This window comes from Hyperolius riggenbachi, chromosome 1 (assembly GCF_040937935.1).
Source record: "Hyperolius riggenbachi isolate aHypRig1 chromosome 1, aHypRig1.pri, whole genome shotgun sequence".
Lineage (NCBI taxonomy): Eukaryota > Metazoa > Chordata > Amphibia > Anura > Hyperoliidae > Hyperolius > Hyperolius riggenbachi.
In genome coordinates, this window is record NC_090646.1 from 638,746,921 (window position 1) to 638,772,052 (window position 25,132).

General features: G+C 48.8%; 1 protein-coding gene across 2 annotated transcripts in view; it reads left to right on the forward strand.

Annotated features, from left to right (window-relative positions):
• The first annotated feature begins 14,230 nt into the window (after positions 1–14,230).
• The window catches only part of FECH (ferrochelatase), a 58,195-nt gene continuing 47,293 nt past the window's right edge, over positions 14,231–25,132 (forward strand). The window contains exons 1-2 of one of the 2 annotated variants that reach the window (XM_068271859.1): positions 14,232–14,457; positions 24,644–24,758. In XM_068271859.1, the coding sequence (XP_068127960.1) occupies positions 14,250–14,457; positions 24,644–24,758 (323 nt within the window). In that variant the 5' untranslated portion in view covers positions 14,232–14,249. Of the gene's footprint in view, positions 14,458–24,643; positions 24,759–25,132 lie in introns of both variants that reach the window. The other variant, XM_068271860.1, reaches the window with a different exon arrangement.

A 25,132-nucleotide genomic window follows, 5' to 3' on the forward strand; every position in this document is an offset into this window, starting at 1 on the left:
TCCACTTCTCCTGAACCCACTCTCCCTGACAGTGGGCTCCCCAACCTGTTATACTTGCATCTGAGGTCACTAGTATCGGTTTTACTGGTTGGATCTGATGGCAATTTTGTAGATGTGATTGGATCAACCACCACTGCAGAGATCCTCTGACTTCCGCTGGTATGTAGAACTTTTGAGACATATCCCTCTTGTTCCAATTCCTGAGGAAGAACGCCTGAAATGTCCTTAAGTTCCAATGGGCCCACTTTACTAATGGTATGGTTGATGATAACGTCCCTAGTAGGCTCATGCTCTCCCTGACTGAAACTTTGCTGTGGGAAAGAACTGCTCTCACTTTGTTTTGAATAGAGACCATCTTCTCTTCCGGTAAACAGACTTTGTTTTGGTAAGTGATGAAGCGAGCCCCTAGAAAGATCATGTCTTGGGAGGGTTGTAACTGACTCTTTTGGTAATTGATTAACCATCCTAGAGTTTCCAGTAGCTTTATTAGACTTCCCTGATGTTCCAACAGAGTCAAACGATCCTGATTTATCAACAGTATGTCAGTATGTCATCTAAGTAATGATAGACTTTTAGACCCTCCTCCTTTAGTCGTGCAATTACTGGCAATAGGATCTTGGAAAAGGTCCGTGGTGCCGTGGAAATCCCAAAGGGTAGGCTTTGAAACTGGAACAGTTGCCCATTTACTGCAAACTTCGGGTATTTTTGGAAAGAAGATCTTATCGGGACATGTAGATACGCATCAGACAGATCCACTGTCGTCATCCAAATGTTTACTTGAACCATTTTTATGATTGTTTGAAGGGACTCCATTTTTAAATGCTTGATTTTTATGTGTCTGTTGAGGAACTTCAGATCCAAGACCGGACGCCATCCTCCTGAAACTTTTGGCACTAAGAATAGAGGAGAATAAACACCTATTGACGCTTCCTGCGCCGGCACTGGAATCACCGCCTTTATTTGACATAAAGAATTTACGGACTCTAATAGGACACTGCGTTTTTGAGGGTTGTGAGGAATTTTCGTTTCTGCAAATCTCAATGAGGGTGGCGACCTTTTGAATTTCCACTAGTGATGGGTCATTCGCGAACGAGCCGGCTCTAAGAGCCGGCTCTTTGCTGCGAATGACAAGAACCGGTTCTCAGTTTTGAAAGAGCCGATGCCTCAGCCGCCCCACACAACTCTGATTTGCTGTGTAATAAAGGGCGCTGAGGCATGCTGGGAGATGTAGTTGTCCTCTTGCAGCCTGTAGGAGTGTATGGGGCGGAGCAGAGCAGTAGCAGGAGGGATTGCCCCAGTCAGAGAAGCAGTCTGGAGTTGTCATGGAGACGGGGCGGGGCTTTTACTCCGATTCTGAGTGGTGTCCAGTGATATTTAATGAAGAGCCGATTCAGAGCTGTAAGAGCTGGCTCTTTAATGGGAGCCGGTTCAGAAGACCCGATTCTCCGAGAAGAGCCGGAATTCCCATCACTAACTTCCACGAGCGGCCTTTTTTCAATGTCCTCAATACCCAGGCATCTTCTATCGTTTCCACCCAGACTTTCCAGAAGGAGCGGAGTCTTGCTCCCACTGGAATCATCTGAGTGGGCGTACCTTCAAAAAGGCTTCGTCTTCTGCTGTGATCCTAATGTCGACATCGACTTGTTGTTTTTCAAAAATGACGATCCACCCTCTATTAAATTGTCTGCCCGGTCTGTAGGACTTAGCCTGCTGAAATGTATTAGAGACAACCCTCTTTGGATTCTGTTGCCTGAAGGGGCGTTTCTTATCTTGCGGTAGAAATCCCGACTTTCCACCTGTTACTTTTGCTATGGCTGTATCCATTTGACTTCCAAACAGGTGAGTCCCATCAAAAGGAATGCGGCACCAATTATTTCGAGAAGCCTGGTCTGCCGACCATGGTTCGAGCCACAACGCTCTTTTTGCTGTCACACTATTAAGCATGGATCTAGCCGAAGCTCTAATGATATCAATCGCTGCTTCACCCATGAAGTCACTTGCTAATTTAAAGGGATACTGTAGGGGGTCGGGGGAAAATGAGTTGAACTTACCCGGGGCTTCTAATGGTCCCCCGCAGACATCCTGTGCCCACGCAGCCACTCCCCGATGCTCGACCCCGCCTCCGGTTCACTTCTGGAATTTCAGACTTTAAAGTCTGAAAACCATTGCGCCTGCGTTGCCGTGTCCTCGCTCCCGCTGATGTCACCAGGAGCGTATTGTGCAGACACAGACCATACTGGGCCTGCGCAGTATGCTCCTGGTGACATCAGCGGGATCGAGGACATGGCAACGCAGGTGCAGTGGTTTTCAGACTTTAAAGAGAATCTGTATTGTTAAAATCGCACAAAAGTAAACATACCAGTGTGTTAGGGGACATCTCCTATTACCCTCTGTCACAATTTCGCCGCTCCTCGCCGCATTAAAAGTAGTCAAAAACAGTTTTAAAAAGTTTGTTTATAAACAAACAAAATGGCCACCAAAACAGGAAGTAGATTGATGTACAATATGTCCACACATAGAAAATACATCCATACACAAGCAGGCTGTATACAGCTTTCCTTTTGAATCTCAAAAGATCATTTGTGTGTTTACCTTCTGTCCCCTTCTTCTCTCATGCACTGAACATTACAGGCTTCCTGCAGACAGCTCTGCCTGTGCCTGTATTTGTAATTCCTCAGTATGTGTCAGCCAGCTACTTTCACAGCCTAACAGAGGAGGATTTTTATCCAGCTCTCTTCTATCACTGATAAGATAGCAAAGAAGCTGCTGGCTTATGTAAATAAAACACACACTGGAGTGTGCATAGAGGAACAGACCAGCATGGAAGAGTTGGCAGCCTTCCAGACACAGGCCGACAAGTCTGACAGGAGAAAGATACATTGATTTATTACAGAGACGGTGATAGTACAAAGTGCTGCAGTGAGCCAGAACAGATTAGAATAGGTTTAGGAACTTGTAGGATGGTAGAAAAAACGTTGTAATTTTTGTTACAGAGTCACTTTAAAGTCTGAAATTCCAGAAGTAAACGGGAGGCGGGGCCGGAGCATCGGTGAGTGGCTGCGCAGGCACAGGATTTCTGCGGGGGACCATTAGAAGCCCCGGGTAAGTACAACTCATTTTCTCCTGACCCCCCTACAGTGTCCCTTTAAATTCATCCAAAGCTTGAATTATTTCAGATTTATCCACATCAGCATTAATGGCTGTATCTATGTTATCGACCCATACTTTTACTGCCTTGGCAAGGGAAGTAAGAGCGACTGCAGGCCTACAGGCTGCTCCTGATGAAAGAAATGCCTTCTTGATGTCAGCATCTACTTTACGATCTAATGGGTCGCTGAAGAACACCCCGTCATCCATGGGTAAGGTTACATGCTTAGCTAACCTAATTATTGACGTGTCCACCACTGGAGCTGATTCCATAACTTTTGCATCCTCCATACTCAACGGATACAATTTTGCAAATTTATTTGCTAATGACGTTTTTTTATCTACTTTGCTCCATTCTTTCGCAAATATATCTTTTATTACTGCCATTAAGGGAAAATTATTTGGCTGCTTATTCAAATGTGGATAGTACTTGTCAGGCTGTTGATTCGTCTTCCCATCCTATTGCTGCTTTTATGGCTGCTACAAAGGCAGGAACCAATGCAAACTCGAAACCTAATGCAGGATTAGTTTCCTGTAAAGATGCCTCTTCCGTATTTGATGTCACTGCTGACGCTGTTTGCAATGCTGCCATGTTGGAAAAAGTCTCCTGGACTGCCTGCTGAATAAAATATAGGACTTGTTGATTGTCCATCTCTTTGTCTCTACCCAACTCAGCAAAACAAGATTCGCATACCATCTTATCTGGTAACGCTGGCTGGGCACAAGACCAGCATAAAGCCTTTCCTGGCTGGTCATATCTTCTACTTTCCTCATGTGGGCGACTTGGTCCTGGAGAAGGCTGCCTCTCTGACCTGTATCTTCTATCTAGTGAATAATGCTTGTCATAGGATCTTTCCCTGGAATAATATCTCCTTCCAGGGGATCTGCTTCTAAAGGGTCTAGAGTAATAGTCCCGTTTCTCAGGAGATCTCCTTCTCCTCTCAGGAGAATATCTTCTGGGAGAGTTCTGCTTAGGAGAATGTCTCTTTGACTTTCCCGACTTCTTATGTGCATGTTTTGATGAATCCCTTCTTGATGATCTTGCATCACGTGAAGAGGAACCATCCTTTGACTTGTGTCTTGACCTCGAGCGAGATCTCACAGACTTGCATGAGGCTTTGCGTCCCTTTAGACCCAGCCTTCTCAACTTCTATCTCTTGCGGACTTTGGAGACATAAAGAAACAAATATCTATGTTCCACGAAAAAAATCCGCTCTCATAAAAATAGGAGCGATAGACAGCACTCTTTTAGCCTACTACCCCGTGTATAGAAAGGAAAATTTAAACACCACGTGTGTTCTCACAAGTAATAAAAAGATTGATGTCTTTTAGACATTGTAACGATTGCGGAATAATCTCCGTGGTCAGCGCACAAAGCATGCGCCGACACGGCGGAAATCCTCCACAAGCGTATGAAGGGGGGAACCCAGCTTTGGTGCAAGCACCAGTAGAGGGAAATTCTCACCGGAAGGTGGAGCTGTGGAGCGCAGAGGAGCAAGGTCTCCGCGCTGCCACAGACGCCAGACGAGAAGTGTCCGAATTGCAACCGGGTAGGGCTAGATAGCCCTTATAGAGAAGAGCATAGAGAAAGACTAAATGTGTGTTCCCCAATCTAGCCGCCACCCAGCGACGGTGAACACACATTCGCAGAAACAAAGTATGAACGCGATCACGAGAGAGGCGATCGCCAGAAGTGACACAAGACAGATCAGAACAGAACACAAGAGTAGCAAAGGCACAGCAAACGACAATGAGAAATAACGAATATAACAAACGCTAACTAAACGCGAACACCGCACTCATTTGCAACAGCGAACGCGTTTACAGCGCGATTTCAGCACGTTAAGCGCAACAGAGACAAGCATGCCTAACTAACCACCGACAGACAAACATGAAACAAAGAACGTGAGCGCTTGCTTAACGGTTACCTCACCGAGCCTACAGCAAGCGTTCGTATCAGACAAGACAGACAAACGGAAAACAGGAATACGAGAGGAAAGATCCACTGCTCTTTCCGTCAGAGCGAGTGCGATCCGAGTACAGGGACAAGAAAGCAGATCAGAAGGATCCACAGCCGCTACCGCTAGGGGCTAGTGCGATCCAAGCACGACAGACAGATGAGATAGCAGGGAGCAACCGCTGCTCCAGCTATACTCCAAGAACAAAGATCAGAAGGATCCACAGCCGCTACCGCTAGAGGCTAGTGCGATCCAAACACGACAGATTAACAGAAGGGGCTACCAGTAGCGACCGCTGCTCTGGTTAGCACCCCAGACAGACAGAACGATTTCCTGACAACCACCGTTGGTGACAGGACAATCGCAACAGAGAGGCAATACAGACAAAACAGATAGCAAGCTAACTAGGGAAGCTGCCTAATGCAGTCCCAAGAATTACTCTAAGATAACTTTGACAAGAAATAGCATGGCTGACACTCTAGGAGTGTTTCCACAAACCCTGAAGGATGACCAGCCAAGGACTCTGGGAAACATAGCTCTTTATACTGCCAGCCTACACAGGAATTAGCTGGGCGATTTGCATAACCAATGTATGCAAATTCCTCAGCAGCAGAGCAGATCAGAAACTTGCAAAGGAAAGACAGGTCTCTCTTCCAGAGACCTGCAGCCCACAGACTAAAGGAATGGTCAAACAGCTGTCTGCCTGTGCAGCCAGCTGAGCGGATCATTACAGACATCTTTACCTTTCCTCCACTACCTCTAAATCCTGTGCTGGTTCTGTCATCCTTGAAAAACATATCAAGAGACCCATAATTAATAATCCTTGCCAGCTACCAAAAAGAACAATGCCAATGATGTATGCAGTATTCAATCCATAAAAAAGTAATAACTGCAATTTTTCATACCTTTCCGCTGAAGTAATGCTCGTTTCTCTAGGGGGAATGTCAGCTCCTTTCCGACCAGGTTACCAGGTGCCCCAGGATCAGAATGCCAGAACGCCAGAGCGGTACCGGCAGCGTACTGCTGTCACCGCGCTCTGGCGTGTTGAAAAAGCTGCTTAGGCGGAAATGATGTCAGCGCTGGCTCCGCCGACCCGCCCAATCAGAAGAGTCTCGCTCCGTCTCGCGAGACTTCGGTAGTGGAGAATGGCTTACGGGCGCAGAGGCTGGGGATACCGACAGACCAGGAAGGTAATTCCCCGCATTTATAGCTGCCATTTAGGTAGCGCAATGCCGCGTAGAGCGGGAGAGGCTGAACCCGCTAGGAAAAACTAGGTGCCAACAAGAATAAGAATAAAAAAAAAAAAACAGATCCCCTAAAAAAGGAAAAAATAAAAAGTAAAACAAAAAAGAAAAAGAGACCTTGTCCATCGAGGACAGAAAAGGAGAGAAAGGATGAGAGAGAGATCTGTCCTATCGGGTTCAAGGGGTGGAGTTGAACCCATGAGTATGCTGCCATTTCTGTCCAGGAAAGGGGAACTGAAGTAAGAGGTATACGGAGGCTGCCATATTTATTTCCTTTTAATCAATACCAGTTGCCTGGCAGTCCTGCTGGTCTATTTCTCTGCAGTAGTATCTGAATCACACCAGAAACAAGCATGCAGCTAGTCTTGTCAGATCTGACTTTAAAGTCTGAAACACCTGATCTGCTGCATGCTTGTTTGGGGGCTATGGCTAATAGTATTAGAGGCAGAGGATCAGCAGGGCTGCCAGGCAACTGGTATTGCTTAAAAGGAAATAAACATGGCAGCCTCCATATACCTCCCTCTTCAGTTCCCCTTTAACTACGGTGACCATACGTCCTGCTTTACCCAGGACACGTCCCGCCTTCGGGGGGCGCTGTCCCAGGCTGCATGAGGTCCCGAGAAACGTCCCGCTTTCAGCAGCGGGACGTCCCGGCCTCGGGACTCTGGTCACCGTACATGAACTAGCCGCAGCGTCTCATAGACGCTGTGCTAGTTCATTCCCCGCAGCCCCGCTCCAGCAGCCTGCATTGTCCTCCGGCAGGCACAGGCAGAGCGGGGCTACGGGAAGATGACGTCCGGAGGCGGAGCCCTATACTGGAGACTGTGTCTCCAGTACAGGGCTCCGCCTCCGGACGCCATCTTGCCGTAGCCCCGCTCTGCCTGTGAGAGGAGAGCGGGAGATTGAAGGAGGATCGTCCGGAGGAGCTGCACACACCAGAGGCCGGCTGCGTGAGGGGACCTGTCTTATGTCAGGTGAGTACATGCTTTTTTTTTTCCAGGTGAAATGTGCCCCCATTGCGTATTTGTGCTGACATGTTTGCCCCCATTGCGTATTTGTGCTGACATGTTTGCCCCATTGCGTTTTTGTGCTGACATGTTTGCCCCCATTGCGTATTTGTGCTGACATGTTTGCCCCCATTGCGTATTTGTGCTGACATGTTTGCCCCCATTGCGTATTTGTGCTGACATGTTTGCCCCCATTGCGTTTAATTTGTGCTGGCATGTTTGCCCCCATTGCGTTTAATTTGTGCTGACATGTTTGCCCCCATTGCGTTTTTGTACTGACATGTTTGCCCCCATTGCGTTTTTGTACTGACATGTTTGCCCCCATTGCGTTTAATTTGTGCTGACATGTTTGCCCCCATTGCGTTTTAATTTGTGCTGACATGTTTGCCCCCATTGCATTTAATTTGTGCCAAGATGGCGCCGTAAGAGGTGCCTCGGTCACATGGCTCCTTCGGTTTTCCTGTCTTTTTAGCTTTTTAGCTCTGTTTTTTTAGCCTTTATAGATCTCTTTAGCTCTAGCTTTTCTTTTTTTTGTAGCTCTTTAGTTTTAGTTTAGTTTAGCTTTGTCCAACACCGAGGAAGGTACACTCTCAAGTAGGGCCACTCAGCTGCGGCCCCCGGAGCCACCCGCCTCCCAGCCCAGGACTCCACATCCCCGTCCTCAGACCCTCCGGAACCCATACTGCAGCATCTCTCACCTGCCTCCTCGATCTCCACAGCTGGGGCACCAAGGTCCACAGCAGCGACAACAGCTCAAGGCCGGCTCGTCCTGTCCCCCACCAGCCGCGGACAGCAGCGCACCGCTCCGGCCTCAGACCCGGCTCCCGGACTCCACGCTCCCAGCAGCAGCTCCAGGCCTGCTCGTCCCCCCCCCCCACCAACCGCGGACAGCAGCGCACTGCTCCGGCCCCAGACCCGGCTCCCGGACTCCACGCAACCAGCAGCGGCTCCATCCCCAGACCTGCTTGTCCCCCTCCAGCCGCAGACAGCAGCGCACTGCTCCGGCCCCAGGCCCGCCTCCCGGACTCCACAATCCCAGCAGTGGCTCCATTTCCAGGCCTGCTTGTCCCCCTCCAGACGCGGACAGCAGCACACCGCTCCGGCCCTAGGCCCGCCTCCCGGATCCCTGCAGTGGCCTCATCTCCAGCCTGCTCAATCCCCCTCCAGCCGCCGACAGCAGCGCTCCGCTCCGGCCCCAGGCCCGCCTGCACGATCACAGCAGCGGCACCATCTCCAGGCCTGCTCCCCCCCCACCACCAGACATCAGCGCACCGCTCCGGTCCCAGGATCGCTCATCCAGCACGGGGGCCCTGGGACACTCCCCGCAGAAGCTCCATAGTTCCGAGAGGCACGCCGGGCCCTCCACTGCCCCGGCATCCAGCTGACCCACCATGTGGCTGCCTGACGCCCTGCCTGCAAGCCACTGCCTACCACCACCAAGGGTCCCCACTCCTGCAGCCCTGCCTGCCACTTCAGCCATGAGGATACGGTGAGCCTGCCTAACTTATCACAACTTATCACTTATCACTCTGCTGTCACTGTGATGCATTCCTCTCTGCGCTCCCCCATCTGTGCCTGCTCCCCCATCTGTGCCTGCTCCCACCTGTGCTTGCTTCCACTTGTGCCACTACCAGCCAACCCTGTCTGCTGCTCCCTATGTGCTTTGTCTGCTCCTGGAAACAATGCCTGCTGCCCACTCTGCCTCCCCAGGCTCCACTGCTCCAGCGGCTGCCCTCCCAGGCAGGAGCGCGGGGAAACCACTCTCACGGGGGGCAAAAACTGTACGCTTCCTATCCCGCACTGAACTCCTGGAATGGGAGCCCCTTGCTGGCGGCGACCGACCCTTTGAAGCCACCCTGCGGGAGACAGTCAACTCCCACATTGCGCTCCTAACTAGTAGCACCAGGGGCCCTCCAAAGAATCGTCGCCACAGGGGGAGAAGGGCAGGGGCTCGGGTGAGGCTGAAGAGAAGAGGGCTACTCACTTCCATACCGGCCATACTCCTAGCGAACGTCTGCTCACTCCAAAACAAGGTGGATGAACTGCTCCTACTGCTCGGCCGCAAACCCTCGCTAAGCAAGAACACCCCTGTGCTCTGCTTCACGGAGACCTGGCTCAACGGAAACGTCCCGGACAACGCTGTACAGATGCCAGGCTACTTCCTCTTCCGTGCAGACCGGGATCGAGACCTCTCCGGGAAAACGAGAGGTGGCGGCATATGCTTTTACGTTAACTCCGACTGGTGCACCAACATCTCACTCCTCAGCAAGTTCTGCTCCCCTGATGTCGATCTCCTAGCCATCAACTGTAGGCCCAGGTACTCACCCAGGGAGTTCTCCTCATTCATTCTGATAGGGGTTTACATCCCCCGGGATTCCAACACCAGGAATGCCCTGAGAACACTGAGCGACTATATCTCGGGGTGGGAAACTGCTTTTCCGGAGGCCCTCATCATCACCTTAGGGGACTTCAACAGCGCAAACCTGCGACAGGAGCTGCCCCACTTCCAGCAGCACATCACCTGCCCCACCAGGAACCTTAACACCCTGGACAAATGCTACACAGCCCTCAGGAATGCCTACAAGGCCTCTCGAGGTGCTCCCCTAGGGAACTCAGACCACTGCGTGATCCTCCTGATCCCCACCTACAGAAGGCAGCTCGAGACGTCAAAGCCCATTACTAAAACTGTCAAAAAGTGGACCGAGGATGCAAAACTGAGGCTGCAGGCATGCCTGGAATGCACCGACTGGTCGACACTGGAGGCACCCACCTTGGAGGAATGGTCTGAAAACATCCTCTCCTACATCCGCTTCTGCGAGGATGCATGCATTCCAACCAAAACCTTCAAAGTCTTCCCAAATGATAAGCCCCGGTTCAACAGCAACCTACGACGTCTCCGGAAGATCAAGGAGGAGGCATACAAGTCGGGCACCCCAGAAGAGTACAAGGAAGCCAGGAATACCCTGAATAGAGAACTGAAAGCTGCAAAAAGGACCTACTCTAACAAGGTAGGCCTCAGCCTACAGTCCAACAACTCACGGGAAGTCTGGAAGGGACTCAAGGCGGCAACGAACTTCAAACCTCCCCTGCATCAAGCAGCCTCCAGCTCACAACTGGCGGAGGAACTCAACGAGTTCTACTGTAGATTCGATCTCCAACACAAGCAGCCTGTGGCCCCAGCATCCCAGTCAGCTCCAGATTTCACGGCATCCGCGACGGAAGACACCCAGCGCCCCCCAGGGGCCAGGGGCATCCCCGCTCTGACCGCAGTACAGGAGGAGGATGTGCTACGATGCCTCAGCAGACTCAACCCCAGGAAAGCCTCGGGCCCGGATGGGGTGTCCTCACTCTGCCTGAGAACCTGCGCAATCCAACTAGCTCCCATCCTCACCTCCCTCTACAACAGATCCTTATCAGAAGGAAAGGTCCCCTCCTGCTTCAAAAGGTCCACAATCATCCCAGTCCCCAAAAAACCAGGGAACACGGAACTCAACAACTTCAGACCCGTGGCCCTTACCCCCATCACCATGAAAGTATTTGAGAGGCTAGTGCTTGCCCACCTGAAGCACTCCACCAGCACCCTCCTCGATCCACTCCAGTTTGCCTACAGGGAAAACCAGTCAGTTGACGATGCCATCAATGTCAGCCTGGCACACATCTCAGAACACCTCGACAGTCCAGGAGCCTACGCTAGGGTCCTTTTCCTGGACTTCAGCTCGGCTTTTAACACCATCTGTCCGGACATTCTGATCGACAATCTTGAGCATCTTGGGGCAGATTCCCTCCTCTGCAGGTGGGTAAAGGACTTTCTCTCCAACAGAACTCAACGGGTCAAGCTTGGCAGTCGCATCTCCAGCGAGAGAACCACCAACGTCGGTGCCCCGCAGGGCTGCGTGCTGTCCCCTCTCCTGTTCTCTCTGTACACCAACAATTGCACCTCAGCCTCCGACTCTGTCAAAGTTATCAAATTCGCAGATGATACCACCCTTATCGGCCTCATTGACAGAAATGGGGAGGACGCTTACCGAAACGAAGTTGCGAGGATCTGTAACTGGTGCAAGGACAACAATCTTGTTCTCAATACAGCAAGGACCGTGGAACTTATCGTGGACTTCCGGAAACTTCCTCCGGCCCCACTACCTGTGTTCATCGATGGGTCCGAGGTCTCCCGAGTCCAAAGCGTACGGTTCCTAGGTTCAACCCTAACAAGCGACCTCAAATGGGGGCAGAACACCACCAGAACCCAGAAGAAAGCTCAGCAGCGGCTTTTCTTCTTACGCCAACTGAAAAAATTCGGAATGTCACGGGATCTGCTCACCAGCTTTTACTCTGCGAACATCGAATCCATCCTCTGCTGCTCCATCATCGTCTGGTACGCAGGAGCAACCGCCAAAGACAAATACAAACTCCACAGAGTGATAAAAAGAGCAGAAAAGATCATTGGCGCCCGCCTGCCCTCGCTAGATCTCCTCTACTCCACGAGAATGAAGACAAGGGCCTCCAAGATCTTACTTGACCCCTCCCACCCGGGCAGACGATACTTTGAGACCCTTCCACTGGGACGCCGTCTCAGATCCATCCCCGCCAAGACCACTAGGCGCATGAACACCTTCTTCCCCCAAGCAGTCCTCCTGTTGAACTCACTGAACTCAAAACTCCCCCCCCCACCCCCCTGGCCTACATCCCAGGGACACTCCAGCCCCAGGCATCCCCTCCTCTCAGCTGCAATCTCTAACTGACACGCGGACTATCACAGCAGCAATCACTCCCCCCCCCCCTCCCTGCCCCCCCCCCCCCCCCCCCGAGGACTCTAAGACTGAGATGTTCTAAATGTATTTGTATGTATGTATGCCCTGCTTGCCTTTGTTATGTCTGCCATGTGTCGTTATATGTTATATGCCATGTGTACCACAAGCAATTCCGGGCACACCACTTGGTGTGCTTGGCGATAATAAAGATGATTCTGATTCTGACATGTTTGCCCCCATTGCGTTTTTGTACTGACATGTTTGCCCCCATTGCGTTTTTGTGCTGACATGTTGCCCTTCAATGCGTTTATTTTGTACTGACATGTTTGCCCGCAGTGCATTTATTTTGTACTGACATGTTTGCCCGCATTGCATTTATTTTGTACTGACATGTTTGCCCGCAATGCGTTTATTTTGTACTGACATGATTGCCCGCAATGCGTTTATTTTGTACTGACATGTTTGCCCGCAATGCGTTTATTTTGTACTGACATGTTTGCCCGCAATGCGTTTATTTTGTGCTGACATGTTTGCCTGCAATGCGTATATTTTGTGCTGACATGTTTGCCCCCATTGCGTTTTTGTGCTGACATGTTGCCCTTCAATGCGTTTATTTTGTACTGACATGTTTGCCCGCAGTGCATTTATTTTGTACTGACATGTTTGCCCGCATTGCATTTATTTTGTACTGACATGTTTGCCCGCAATGCGTTTATTTTGTACTGACATGATTGCCCGCAATGCGTTTATTTTGTACTGACATGTTTGCCCGCAATGCGTTTATTTTGTACTGACATGTTTGCCCGCAATGCGTTTATTTTGTGCTGACATGTTTGCCTGCAATGCGTATATTTTGTGCTGACATGTTTGCCCCTATTGCGTTCATTTTGTGCTGAAATGTTGCCCGCAATGCGTTTTTTTTTGTGCTGACATGTTTGCCCCCATTGCGTTCATTTTGTGCTGATATATTGCCCGCAATGCGTTTATTTTGTGCTGACATGTTGCCTGCAATATGTTTATTTTGTGCTGACATGTTGCCCATTGCGTTTATTTTGTGGTGTCCGGGGTAACTGTTACTGCATTTATTATTTAATGGTCATAGTTGGCTATGTTTGCTGCTTTGGGGTTACGGTATACTATTAAATAGCATCACACAGTTTCTGCACACCCATGATGCGAACCCTCGTTTGACCACATCACAGCGTAAACACTGCTTTCTTATGCCTCACTGTTACATCATTAGGTTAGCTCCGCCCATAGAATGTCATGGCCACGCCCATTTTTCGGCTTGCACCACGTTGGTTAGCGCAGCAGTCCCCCATTTTTGCCCCCCAGTCCCAGGTTGAGCCTACAAAAATCTGGTCACTATACTTTAACCCCATAATGCCCATCGGCAGCATTAACCTTGCAACCGGAGTTAGCTGCCTGGGTGCTGATGTGCAATCTCCACTACGGGCACCTACACCCAGCTCCATGGGGGGGGCGCAATTCTTACTCCCTCGCCCTGAGTGCAAGTTAGCCTAGAAAATGCACTTCATATGGGCCTCAGCGTGTAACAGGACATGATATATTAGCTCAGATCTGGAGAAAGAGGGAGACTAGTACTGGAGGAAGTGCTGGGAGCTCTACTTGCACCGGGTGGAATTCCTATACATACATCATGTGTAACAATAGAAGGAAGCGAGAGAACATCACACTGTGTGCAGTCAATGTGCTTCCTTTCCTAATTCTATAGTAAAGCAGCGACGACATGTGAGCTAGTGACACAGATGAGGAGGACAGGCAGACAGTGTGCAGAGAGTGGGAGGGGCCGCCAGCCCTCCCTGTCTGTACATGATAGGAGCTGAGGCCAGTGGAGGGCGGTGCAGTGTGCTGGAGTGGGCGGGGGCGCCAGTCCTCTCTGTACATGATATTCATGGGAGCTGAGGTCAGTGGAGGGCGGGGCTGTGTGCTGGAGTGGGCGGGGGCGCCAGCCCTCTCTGTACATGATATGCATGGGAGCTGGTGACAGTGGAGGGGCGTGGCAGAGTATTGGAAATGGGCGTGGCCGCCAGTCCCCTTTGTACATGATATTCATGGGAGCTGATGCCAGTGGAGGGCGGGGCAGTGCGTTGGAGTGGGCAGGGCCGCCAGCCCCCTCTATACATGATATTCATGGGAGCTGGGGGCCGTGGAGGGGCGTGGCAGAGTGTTGGAAGTGGGCGGGGCCGCCTGGCCCCTCTGTACATGATATGTAATGGTTGTGTAACAGCAGCACGCTTCATCCGGCTCTGCTCTGAGGGAATGCTGCTTGTTCTTCTACCAAACATGGCTGCTGCTGCTTCCAGATCTGCACACCGGCTGCTTCCTCACAGTGAGTTCTTCCATCCCACCCTGCCTGCTGCATGCTCTATTCCTGCCTCCTGCTCACTGGCAGGAAGTGGTGTCAGTGCCTGTACTCTATACACCCCTCCTGTCCTCAGGCTACCTCCTCTGCATTGGTTCTGTATAATCTGCTGACCTGCCTGCCCTCTGCCAGTTGCCTGTGTGCACACTTCCAGTTGCTGGTTGCACTTCTGCATATTTACAGACTACCCAGCAAGCTCATGGTGAACCAGAACTCCTAGGAGTGTGTAAGGGGCTACACTTGTGCATGTGAATTACAGTGTTTACCCTGCACCTGAGTCCTTGCAGTGTTGTCACAGTTATATTTCTGCAGCCTCTCTTCCCATCATCTAAGATCTAACTGTATTATTAAAGCCTTTCCCCATGCAGACAGAAGGAGACCCCTCTCCTGCACAACACTAGTAAAGTTTATGGCCAAAAATCTGACTTGGTCATGTGACCATTCAATGTCCAGAACCAGCAGACTGTATTCTGAATTCATTGACTATTTAGTGACAGAGACTATTGTTGAGTATTTATTGAGCGTTGATATGTTATTTTGTGCTTTTACGAAACACCTAGTCGTGTTACTATTTGCCTGAGGAGCTCACAATCTAATCTACCATATTATTATTAATACAGTAAAATTCTTTTATAGTTAACTTCAAGGGACCTTGCCAAGTACTATCAAAAGTTTACTATATCTGGATTTGTCATACATTGTATAGTCATACGGTTACATGGTAGGGACCTGGGGACCGAGTTTATTATGATGAGTTTCTACTGTATGTATTTACATAACACTGGCATCTTTTGCAACACATTACACAGCACATAGTTATGTTACTGACTGTCCTCAGGGATGCTCACAGTATAATCCCTACCATAGTTTAATGTCCTACTATATTATTATTCTGTATTTATATAGCACTGACATCTTCTGCAACACTTTACAGAGTAAATAGTCATGTCACTGACTGTCCTTAGAGGAGCTCACAATCTAATCCTACTATAGTCATAATCTAATGTCCCACCATATTATATGTATTTATATAGCACTGACATCTTCTGCAATCTATTCTTACCATAGTCCTAGTCTAAAGTCTCATTATTTTATCATTTTTATGTATTTATATAGCACTGCCATATTCTGCAGCACTTTACAGAGTACTTAGTCATGTCACTGACTGTCTTCGGAAGAGCTCACAATCTACCGTTACTCCTACCATAGTCATAGACTAATGTCCTACTATATTATTATCATGTATTTTATATAGCGCTAACCTCTTCTGCAGCACTTTACAGAGTACATAGTCTTGTTGCTGACTGTCCTCAGTGGGAGCTCACAATCTAATCCTACCATAGTCGTAGTCTAATGTCCTCCCATATTATTATTCTGTATTTATATAGCACTGACATCTGTTGCACACTATGGGCCTGATTCACAAAGCGGTGCTAACAGCACCCTGGTGAAAAGCCCTTTATCATGCCCAGTGGCGGCTCCAGCTTCAGATTTTTGGGGGGGCTCAAAGGGGGCACGAGGGCTGGCAGGCCGGGCTTGGGGGGGGGAATTTGCGGCGCGCTTTTGGGCGTGGTCATGATGTCATGTGGGCGGGGCTAACTTTAATGTAGTTGTACCAGCTAACGTAGTTACATGAAAAAAAAAAAATGAAGTAAACGCACATAATGACAGGTAGCCTTTCACCAGTAAATGCACATAAGAATCAGCTTTTCAGCAGTTAATGCACGTAATGACAGACTGCGTTCCTGCAGTAAATGCACATAAAGGGACAGCTTTTCACCAGTTAATGCACGTAATGACAGACAGTTTCCCCATTAAATGCACATAAGAGACAGCTTTTCACCAGTTAATTCACATAATGACAGACTGCGTTTCCGCAGTAAATGCACATAAGGGACAGCTTTTCACCAGTTAATGCACATAATGACAGACTGCGTTTCCGCAGTAAATGCACATAAGGGACAACTTTTCACCAGTTCATGCACATAATGACAGACAGTGTCCCCAGCATAGGTAGCCAGGTGTATAGATGTCCCAAGTATATGTAGCCAGGCGTATAGCTGTCCCCAGTATATGTAGTCAGGCTGGTGGTGGTGGGCTGGGGGCCCCAGGGCACCTCAAGCCTGACTGGTGGTGGGCTGGAGGCCTCATGCCTGCGTGGCTGGTGGGCTGGGGTCCCAGGGAAGCTCAGGCCTGGCTAGTGGTGGTGGTCTGGGGGCCCCAGGGCAGCTCAGGCCGTGCTGGTGGTGGTGGGCTGGGGGCCCCAGGGCAGCTCAGGCCTGGCTGGTGGTGGTGGGCTGGGGGCCCCAGGGCAGCTCAGTGGGTGGGGAGGAGGGTGCCAGTGGGTGGGGAGGAGGGTACCTGTGGGTGGGGAGGAGGGTGCCACTGGGTGGGGAGGAGGGTGCCAGTGGGCAGGAGGAGGGTGTCAGTGGGTAGGAGGAGGGTGCCAGTGGGTGAAGAGGAGGGTACCTGTGGGTGGAAAGGAGGGTGACACTGGGTGGGGGAGAAAGGTGCCAGTGGGTAGCAGGATAGTCTCAGTGGGTAGGAGGAGGGTGCCAGTGGGTAGGGGGGTCGTCAGTGGAGGGGGGAGAATGCCCGTGGGTGGGGAGGAAGGTGCCCCTGTGTGTGAGGAGATTGCCCTGGGGAGAGAAGACAGGAAGAAAATGATCGAGGCGCCAGCCGCGCTAATAAGGGATGCGGGAGCCTGCTTTATTCCTCCCTCCCTCCTCCCTTCCTATGAATGCGCCCCCACCTGCTGTGAATGTCCCCCCCCCCCGTAGGCATTGCGTGCGGAGCAGAGCGGAGCGGTAGGTCCTCTTACCGCAATCCATGCTCACCGGCAACTAGTCTCCTGCTTCCTGTGACGTCATGGTAAACAGGAAGCAGGAGACTAGTTGCCGGTGAGCATGGATTGCGGTAAGAGGACCTACCGCTCCGCTCTGCTCCGCACACACTGCCTACGGGGGGGGGGGGGGGGGGGGGGACATTCACAGCAGGTGGGGGCGCATTCATAGGAAGGGAGGAGGGAGGGAGGAATAAAGCAGGCTCCCGCATCCCTTATTAGCGCGGCTGGCGCCTCGATCATTTTTTGTCATCTGACAAGTGCGGGGGGGCTTTAAGAGGGGCTAACAAGTTGCCAGCTGGGGCTGAAGCCTGGGCAAGCCCCAGTGTAGCGCCGCCACTGATCATGCCTAAACTCAGTTTAGGCATGATAAGTTTAGGTGTGATAAGTTTAGGTGTGATAAGTTTAGGCATGATAAGTTTAAGCTCCAACTGCGTTAGCACCGCAATGCACAGCTGATCAAAAGTTTTGCGCTAGCAAAGTCTGGTGCCCTTCGCATAGAGTTTAATGGCGCTGCTTTGCGTGCGGGACTGTGCACGCTATCTACACTTATCTAAACTTATCACGCCTAAACTTATCACACCTAAACTTATCACACCTAAACTTATCACACCTAAACTTATCACACCTAAACTTATCACACCTAAACTTATCACGCCTAAACTGGCTTTTCACTAGTGTGGTGCAATGGTTATCACTCCTAAAGTCTCTAACTGGGTTAGCACCGCTTTGTGAATCGAGCCCTATATGGCGTACATAGTAATGTCACTGTCCTCAGAGGAGCTCACAATCTAATCCTGTCATAGTCTAATGTCCTCCCATATTATTATTCTGTATTTATATAGCACTGACATTTTCTGCAGCACTTTACATAGCACATAGTCATGTCACTGACTGTCCTCAGAGGAGCTCACAATCTAATCCTACCATAGTCTTAGTCTAATGTACTACCATATTATTATTATTATCATCATTATGTATTTATATAGCACTGACATCTTCTGCAGCACTTTACAGAGTACATAGTCGTGTCACTGACTGTCCTCAGAGGAGCTCACAATCTAAAGGTGGCCACTAATGGTCCAATTTCTAGCGAAAAATCGTTCGAGCGATCAGGAATTCGGATTGGTTGTAAATAATCTCCATTGGTGGACACAATCGATTATAAATGAGTGAAAAAAAGTCGCCCAAATGAATTTCCTTTGAACCAAAATTTGGATTTTCTTGTTGGTTGTGATAGATAGGAAGCAAAGATTGGTTCGTTGATGGTGTAGTGAACTATGTATTACAATATTTCACTTCCGATCAGAATTTCTGATTGCTCGAATGATTTTTTTGCTAGAAATTAGATTGTTAGTGGCCAGCTTAATCCCACCATAGTCATAGTCTAAAGCTGGCCACTAACGGTCCAATTTCTAGCGAAAAATCATTCGAGTGATCAGAAATTCTGATCGGATTGGTTGTAAATAATCTCAGTTGATGGGCACAATCGATAATGAACTGAGTGCGCTCTAGTGACTGCCTCGCAAGCGCTTTGAGTCCGACAGGAGAAAGGCGCTATACAAATACTGCAATTATTATTATAAAAACAATCGTCCGATTGAATTTTCGTGGAACCAAAATTTGGATTTTCTTGTTGGTCATGATAGGAAGCAATGATTGGTGTAGTGAACAATTTTTCCTCCGATCAGAATTTCTGATAGCTCGAACGATTTTTCGCTAGAAATTGGACCATTAGTGGCCACCTTAATGTCCTACCATATTATTATAATTATGTATTTATATAACACTGACACCTTATGCAACATGCAGTATAGCCCAGGTGGAGACTGCGCAGTAGAGCAGAGACAATCGGGCTCAGCTATTGCCGCTGGAGCCAGAGTGGGAAGTCGCTGGTGGCCAGCAAGGAAATCTTCGGGGGTCCCAGTGCTGGAACCCTCTACTGTGGAAGACTGGGAAATCCTGTAAGATCCAGAGGCTTCCCCCCCCCCTCCCGAGATAAATACCCCCCAGGGGCACTTTTTTCCCTTACAGGTGCACTTTAAACAGTTTGAAATTGGGCCAATCACATTGCCTTCATTGCATGGAGTGTTATGGTTCTATGGAACAGGGCTTTGACCTGTACTACAGAATAGCCAGATAACTCATGGTGATGCACAAGCACTGTACAGACACGCTGAGTGCTATAGCTGAGCAGTGTGTACTGAATGGGGAGAAGGGAGGTTTGGGCAGCACATAGGCGAGCAGCATCCAGCAGGACAGGTAAGTATGAGCGCAGTGTGCTTGTTCATTGCTCACCGTTTAAAGGACAACTGAAGTGGGAGGATCATGGAGGCTGCCATATTTATTTCCTGTTAAACAATACCAGTTGTGTGGCTGTCCTGCTGATCTATTTGGCTGCAGTAGTGTCTGAATCACACACCTGAAACAAGCATGCAGCTAATCTTGTCAGATCTGACAGTAATGTCAGAAACGCCTGATCTGCTGCTTGCTTATTCAGGGGCTAGGGCTAAAAGTATTAGAGGCGGAGGATCAGTAGGTCAGCCAGGCAACTGGTATGGTTTAACAGGAAATAAATATGGCCGCCTCCATACAACATTCACTTCAGTTGTCCTTTAACAATTCTGAACATTGGGCAGCTGTAGCCCATGCTAGATACTCAGCTTAGACATTGCTGAATGATCACTTCGGCTGAATGTTATCTAGCCTCTCCCCTTTTTCTGGAACACTCTCTCCCTCAACACATCCGCCACTCACCCACACTTAGAGCTTGTTCACACTATGAGCGCTTTGAGATTTTTTTTTTTAAGCGCTGGCAATTTTAAAAAGCGCTGCAAATCGCCAAACAAAAGGGCTTTCAAAAGCACTTTTATAAAAATTGCAAATCGCTCAAAAAGCACCCACAAAAGTGCTCAGCGCTTGCGATTTATAATGTGAGCAAAGCCTTAAGGTGCCCGTACATCAGGTGACTTTGACGGCCGATTGACCAACCAATTCGATTATTATTATCGAATTGGTTGAAAATTGGTGCCGGCTCGACAAACGATGCAACCAATTTCAGGCTGAAATTGGGCGCGTTAGTCGATTGCGTCTAGTGCAAGATGTCGGGCCGAAGTTGGTTGATTGGGTGTGTGGAGGTACAGCGGCCTATTTTGGAACGAGCGACAAAACCCCTGCCGCTGCCCCCCTAATGTATAAATGTGAAATCAGCCCCCATGCTGTTATCATTTAAGTATTATATGATTGAAGTCGTAGGCCTCAGTTACCTGGACTGAGTTTAGTTGAAAGGCTTGATTCGCAGAGTCTACCTTTAAGCAGAGTTTCTCGCAGAAGAGATGATGCAGTCAGTTACCAGGAACATGTTCCTTGTGGAAGGCCATAGGTCTAAACTGCCCCGACCGTTAGACGACAGAAAGGTAAACAAAGCCGATATTTACAAAACATTGCATTCCTTGTAACTAGGGTATAAAGCAGGGGTAGGGAACCTATGGCTCGGGAGCCATATGTGGCTCTTTTGATGGCTACATCTGGCTCACATACAAATCAGTAGGAATTGATTCACTAAGCTACACTGCTGAAGCAGCGCAGCTTAGTGTGGCAGCGCAAGTAACATTTTCAAAGTATTGCATGCAACTGCTGTAGCATGCACTGCTAACTTACTATTGCTCCCCCCAAAGTGAACAGCTGCTCCAATTGTCCCACTCTGGACCCTGTCAGGTCCAGTGACTTTGTAGAATGAGATCCCCGCACTTAGGCCCAAAAGGCTACCTGTCGTTTGACAGGCAGCCTATTGGGCCAAAGTGCGGGTATCTCGTCCTACAAAGTGAATCAACCCCCAAGTCAGCTAGCTAATTGTACAAGCTGTTAGTCGGTATTTCTCCTGTCTGGCTCTTGGGGAAATTGCTGATGTTGTTGAAACACAAGAGAAGCTGAAGACGTTTCTGACACTCCCGCTAGATCAACTGTATACACATTACCATAGCAACAGGGACATGAGCCCTACTGTCCCAGTTTGAAACATATTGTATGGCTCTCACGGAGTTACATTTTAAAATATGTGGCGTTTATGGCTCTCTCAGCCAAAATGGTTCCTGACCCCTGATATAAAGCAATGGAATATTAATTAATTAGGTGGGTCACATGCCCGTGCCCGCCAATTGTAGGCTTGTGGGTCAGATGATGTCACATTTAACTCTTTCCTGGTCGGTATTAAAACAGCCGCCGGCCTACGGAGAGGCACTCTTTGCTTCCTGTGACGGCTGGCTTCAACCTTTTACTTTTATTTATTTATGTCTTGTCATCTTATCTAACTGTATGCTATATATGAATAGTATAGATGTAACTTAGTATAGATAGACAGAAGACCAAGACTGGTTATCCTTCACCAGGAAGGTGGCCAAGAGCTGTAACGCAAAGGACTTACTACAGAACAATCTGCTTTGCTAAGATGTAACGAAATGTACTGTCTTATCTGTTGACTGAATAAACTCCCTAAACTTTGAGGACGCCTAAGAAGTTCTATCTCCTATGCTGTTGCTGTGATGAGTCGTGTTTGCAGCTCTTATTATTGAGTTGCTGGTGCCGGAAAAAAGGTGTGGTGTTGTTGCCAATAGCAACCAACGTATAGTTTCTTACACATGCATATATTCATTACCTATCCTGTGTTGGCCTCCACGTGGTGTCCGTCCATCACTCCGGGTTCTAACAGCTACATGCACGCATATGGCACATATCGCCTGATGTCAGACAATATGCACCAGCGTGTATACGGCTGATTGAACCCGGCGAGATGGATGGATATGACACAGAGGCTGACACAGGACAGGTAATGTATAAATGCACACACACGGAGAGGGAGAGGCACATACATTAGGGGGCAGCGGCGGGGCATACACGGTGGGCTCATCCGATTCCCTGAAGATTTCATGATGATCGGATGGGAATCGGCCTGCAGTAAATAGGCAGCTTCATAGAGCACTGTTACTTTGTAATGGCAAATGTTCAATCTACTTTTTTGCTATTAGGTTATGCTGGCAAGGAAAACGTGAAGTGGTCAGAACTGCCGGTGTATAATAAAATGGTGTGGGTGCACATGTGATGTAGCAGCTGTTGTCAGGGGACTGTATACACACGTTGCTCCTCTATGACCTTCAGCTGGAGAGAGGCCCGCATTGTGTGTGCAGGAGGCCAGTGTCTTCCCCCAGAGTCCTGGCCTTGGCAGCTGACACGGGATTAGTAGCTGGTTATGGGTACAGGTTGTTATATCATTCACAGGCTACATGCATAACACTTCTACAGTGTGTTGCATCATGCTGGGGTGGTGAACTCGCTGCTGTCACTGCAGGTAGCTGATAAGTACATTTGGCACGGAAGCTGGGTCTTGCTTAATGCATACCTGAAGTGAAAGAGATCTGGAGGTTGTCCTATTTATTTCCTTCTAAACAATACCAGTTGCCTGGCTGTCCTGCTGATTCACTGCCTGTAATACTTTAAGCCATAGAACCTAAACAAGCAAGCAGATCAGATGTTTCTGACTGAAGTTAGCTGCATGCTTGTTTCAGGTGTGGGATTCAGACACTACTGCAGCCATTTATTTTTTTTCTATAGAGCCGACATATAACGCAGCGCTGTACAGAATATATATATATATATATATATATATATATATATATATATATATATATATATATATATATATATATATATATATATATATATATATATATATATATATATATATATATATATATATATATATATATATATATATATATATATATATATGGAACGATTGGTGTAGCAACACAGACGTCTGATTATGTGTGATCTGCAGAATCACCAATAATACAGACGCTATACCTGATTATGTGGTGATCTGCAGTATCGCCAATAATACAAGTATTGCTGGCAGAATACAAAGTATGTAGTGCTTGGTGCAACAGTAACAGAATAGTTTAGCTAGACCTCACCAGAGGAGCTGGTGGGCACTATTGGTACACAGCAACTGAATAGTTTGACAAAACCTCACCAGAGGAGCTGGTGGGTACTATTAGAACACAGTAACTGATTAGTTTGGCTTAACCTCACCAGAGGAGCTGGTGGGTACTATTAGAAGAGCACCTCACCAGTGACAAGGGCTCACTGGTGAGTAGAAAGGTCAGACAAAACCAATTCTGGGTGCAATCCACCGTTGTACTTGGCGAAACAAATTCTGATTCTGACATGCTAGGATCAGTAACAGGCGGGCAGGTACAGTACAGAATCGGCAGGCAAGAGAGTAGTAAGATATCAGGCAGAGTTCAGCAACAGAGCCAGATGAGCAGAAGAACAGAAATGATAAGCAAGAGCAGAGTCAGAAGGTAGCCAGAGTCATACACAGAATATCAATATACAGTAATACAACAATCCTAGTCTTGTGTGAAATCCCTGGTTTCCTCCCAGATCAAAGCACATCGGATACTATCTAAGGTCTGAGCCCTAACACCTGAGTATTTGCAACAGCAGACAAGCTGCGAGTGAACCCTGAAGGCTTTTGAAGCAGAGGAGACCCCACAGCCGCTCCCACAACAATCAGCCAATCCAGAGCGCCGTGAGTCTCCTCTGACGTCAGCCGACCGGCCGGTCAGCTGACACGCCTCCTCCCCGCGTAAAGGTCCTGTCTCCGCCCGCGCAATACGGCAACCCTATGGGCAATAGACAAACCCGTCCTCTGCGTTCAAGACGCCAGAGGCACGGGCGAAATCCCTGAGCAGAAAGGCAAGGCGGCTGCGGAGACAGCCTGCGTGCCCGCAGCCGCCATATCTGCGGATGTTAAAATATATATATTTGCGGGGAGAAGATACAAACTCCTTGCAGATGTTGACCTGGCTGGGATTCGAACCAAGGACCCAGCGCTGCAAGACGCGTGTGAACCACTACGCCACCGTGCTGCCCAGCCATAAAGTTCAGGACTGCCAGGCAACTGGTATTGTTTAAAAGGAAATTAATATGGCAGCTTCATATTTTTCTCAGTAACGCCGATATGGAGACTGTCACATTGCATGGGTGTCCTGCTGATCCTCTGCCTCTAGTAAAGTGTGATAAAACTCCGACATAACATTCAATAAAAATGTTTTATCCTACTTTTTATTACCCATACAGTTATCGTATTTGCTTTTGTGCACAAGTGATATTGTTTATCTGCTCTGAAAGCTGCCGTTGCATTTTATTGCGTAGCTGCTGTATGTATATATCAAGTTATTGACCAGAGCCTCACTTTAAAACATGTTAGCCACGCTAAACACACTGCTACTTTTCTTTAAATTTGTGCAGTTCTGAAGACAGAGCTGACGGCTTCCATGGCGACGCCTCGCTTGAACTCCACCGTGGCGGCAGCTGCCACAGCAACAAAGAGTGATGCAAAGACTCGTGTCCAGCCTGATAAAAGGTAATAATCCACCTGTGTTTCCTGTGTGTGGGGAAACTAACTAAGGCTACAAGGTTTCCTGGGTTTGTTGTGGGGTGGGGAGACTGGGGATGCTAGGTTTCCTGTGTGTGTGCGTGCGTGCGTGCGTGCGTGCGTGCACGCCTAGGGATGCCTGATTTCGTGTGTGGGGGGGGGGGGGGGGGGGGGGGGATTTCCTGTGTGGGGAAATTAGGGATGCCAGAGTAACGATGTACTATGGAAAGTGCTTGCAGAAGAAGTGCTATATAAGTAATAATATGGTGGGACATTAGACCTGTGATAGGATTAGACTGTGAGCTCCTCTGTGGACAGTCAGTGACATGACAGTGTACTCTATAAAGTGCTGCAGGAGATGT